The sequence below is a fragment of the Bidens hawaiensis genome, unplaced genomic scaffold, assembly GCF_021521415.1.
Source record: "Bidens hawaiensis isolate Kalapana, Puna unplaced genomic scaffold, B.hawaiensis_p1.1 tig00032427_1, whole genome shotgun sequence".
NCBI lineage: Eukaryota > Viridiplantae > Streptophyta > Magnoliopsida > Asterales > Asteraceae > Bidens > Bidens hawaiensis.
The window spans coordinates 241,916-244,412 of NW_027495521.1; the positions used below are offsets into that span (position 1 = coordinate 241,916).

The window sequence follows — 2,497 nt, forward strand, 5'->3', positions numbered from 1 at the left end:
TTAAAGGACTAAACTGTCAATATTTAAATTTTAAGGGACTAAAGTGCCAGTTGCTGAAAGTTAATAGCCTAAAGTGTCAATCTAAGAACGTTTAACTGAAGTTGATCTAACGCCATATCAATTTTTGATTCATTATTATAGCTTTTTTTTAAATAATCTAAAACCCAAAAATGTGAATCAACAATTAGTTCGCTATTGATTATTTTTTTTATTCAGAGGAGCAGATTGAGTTAAGTTGATTTTCAAAAGGTCATGAACTGACTAGCAATATCAGGCTAACAACCATAACAAATCACTGTTTAAAGAAGATAAGCTTTCTTCATCGAGCTATATAGAAAATTGCATCGTTTATTAATATGCGAATCATTCTTTATGGTATGGAGCCATTAATTCATCCATGGAACTGAAACCCACTGAAGATACTGAAATGTGCAATTTCCTGTAAAGAACGAAGAGTGTAATTGTCTTTTGCAATTAACATACAAGCTAGAAAAAACTAAATGATTGTTATGGACTTGTGGGAAATATCAAGTCTGTACACATGAATCAGACAGAGATCATCAGTGTTTTTATGCGACGGAATGCCAGTTTGATTGAGACAGATCAGATGGAAAGCTACTTCCCTCATCATCATCACCTGTTGCAGCATTTTTCTTCACACCAGTCTCATCCGCCTCACCCACAGCAGCGTTACCCAAGCCTTGGTTCTCCTTTTAGACATACAATAAACAAAAACATCAGTTTAAGCCAAAAACATAGCTTCTAAGTTTTTCTACACGCAAATGCGATTTATCTTTTTACCTTTAGAATCATATCAGCAGCATTCGTGCTCAACGGTACTTCTGCAACATCAATTTGGTCATGATCAACAGCCTGCGTTTGATCTGCAAATATTACATGAACACTGTAACTAAGAGTAAAGAGTTTGATATATTTGAGCATGTTATACCTTCTCTTGAAAAGTCATGCATACCATCCAATTTACTGAAAAACAAAGATGATACAATAAGCACATTTGAAAATCCAACTACATATACTGACTTTATGAGCAATCAAATGACATGGGTAGCTGAACAATTAATATAGGATGATGGGCCAAGAACCTTTAATCACTAATAATATTATACAAAAAAGGTTCAAGAATCTTACAACTCTTCCCCATGCACAAAAGAGCTCAACTCAGGTCCCATTGGTTTAGTATCCTTACTGGTTGTCTCATTATTTTCTCCACCTCTTCTCTTCTATGAGTTATTGAATCAACAAAAACAGAGAATAAAGGTCTCAAAAGTTCCATGATAAAAAAAATAATAATAAAAATGAAAAGGTGGTGTTATTTCCAACGAGCAAAACAGGTCAACAGGCCAATAGTACACTAAAGTTTGTGTTTCCTAATTTGTTATGTAGCACAACCTTTTGTTCAAATAAGTGTGTTATTATTGACAATCATTAAGTAGAAAACTAATAAATAACATTGGACAAACAGAACTTTAACAAACATATAATCCGTTTTGACCCGTTACCCAAAATCGCCATCCATTTTGCCATTTTTAGGTCTTACTGTGATAGAGAAAGTGTGAGAATACTCACAAAAGTAGAACCGTCAGCCCAATTAAGGTATAACTCTGTAATAATGTCAAGATATTTCTGCATTGCTTCTTCTTGAGACATTGCACCCAATTTATACCATGCATTCCTGGCCCAACACACACATAATTAAAACACAAAATCAACCACAGATGGTTCATAATAACCAGTATTAGAAAACTATACATCATTTTGTACCAAAAATCATTTCCATAACAAAATTACTAGCAGTGTGCACGGTTCTGTTTATTCGGTTAATATTTAGGTTTTCAGTTTGGTTAATTTCGTGAAACGGATGCATAAATACATGAAATGAATATATGAATTGGTGATGAAATACATAAAATGAAAACAGAAATTGTTCGATTCGGTTAATGTCTTCTAACCGACAGGCGGTTAATTCTGTTATGAACTTACCACTTAGCTCGAGCAGTGATCTTAATGGCAGAAGGTATTGGAACACTACAAGCACAAAACGCCGCATCTAACTCCGTGGTCTCCACACCTTCCCAATCACTATCACCAGCAGTGGCTGCTGCAACTTCCTTCCTTCCTAGTAAACTCCGCATCTGATCGCCTAACATTCTCCGCCGGTTAGGGGTTGAAATGAGAGTGTTATTATTGAGAAGAAATGAGAGCTAAGAGTATCGATTGTAGTGGTGATCGCCATGATTGATTGAAGAACAGAGTACAGAAGACTGGAATGCTGCATATTGTTAGTTTGTTTTATGGAAAGAAAGAGGAAAGTGTAGTGGTAATTAGGGTTTGAAAGAGAAATTGAGGAAGACAGAGCGGATGGATAATCGGAAACCACAGGGCGAGAGAGAGAGAAGACGTACGTAACAGTGTTTGCTTTGTTTCAACTTCAACTTCAACTTCAACTTCAACTTCATTTCCGTCCATTTTCAAACTA

At 35.4% G+C, this 2,497-nt stretch overlaps 1 protein-coding gene across 1 annotated transcript; it reads right to left on the reverse strand.

Moving 5' to 3' along the window:
- Positions 1 to 515: 515 nt before the first annotated feature.
- Positions 516 to 2,153, reverse strand: LOC143583492 (acyl-CoA-binding domain-containing protein 2-like). The gene is made up of 6 exons (XM_077065784.1): positions 2,002 to 2,153; positions 1,588 to 1,693; positions 1,150 to 1,241; positions 950 to 984; positions 802 to 884; positions 516 to 710 (listed from the first exon to the last, which is right to left on the reverse strand). Exons 1-6 carry the CDS (start codon positions 2,151 to 2,153, stop codon positions 570 to 572), a joined length of 609 nt encoding a protein of 202 aa, XP_076921899.1. The 3' UTR covers positions 516 to 569.
- Positions 2,154 to 2,497: the final 344 nt, after the last annotated feature.

Coding starts and splice junctions, on each gene's coding strand:
- LOC143583492 (XM_077065784.1), bottom strand. CDS start 2,153: ATGCGGAGTTTACTAGGAAGGAAGGAAGTTGCAGCAGCCACTGCTGGT. Junction 885..949: donor GCATGACTTTTCAAGAGAAG/GTATAACATGCT, acceptor TAATATTTGCAG/ATCAAACGCAGGCTGTTGAT. Junction 711..801: donor CTGCTGATATGATTCTAAAG/GTAAAAAGATAA, acceptor TATGTCTAAAAG/GAGAACCAAGGCTTGGGTAA.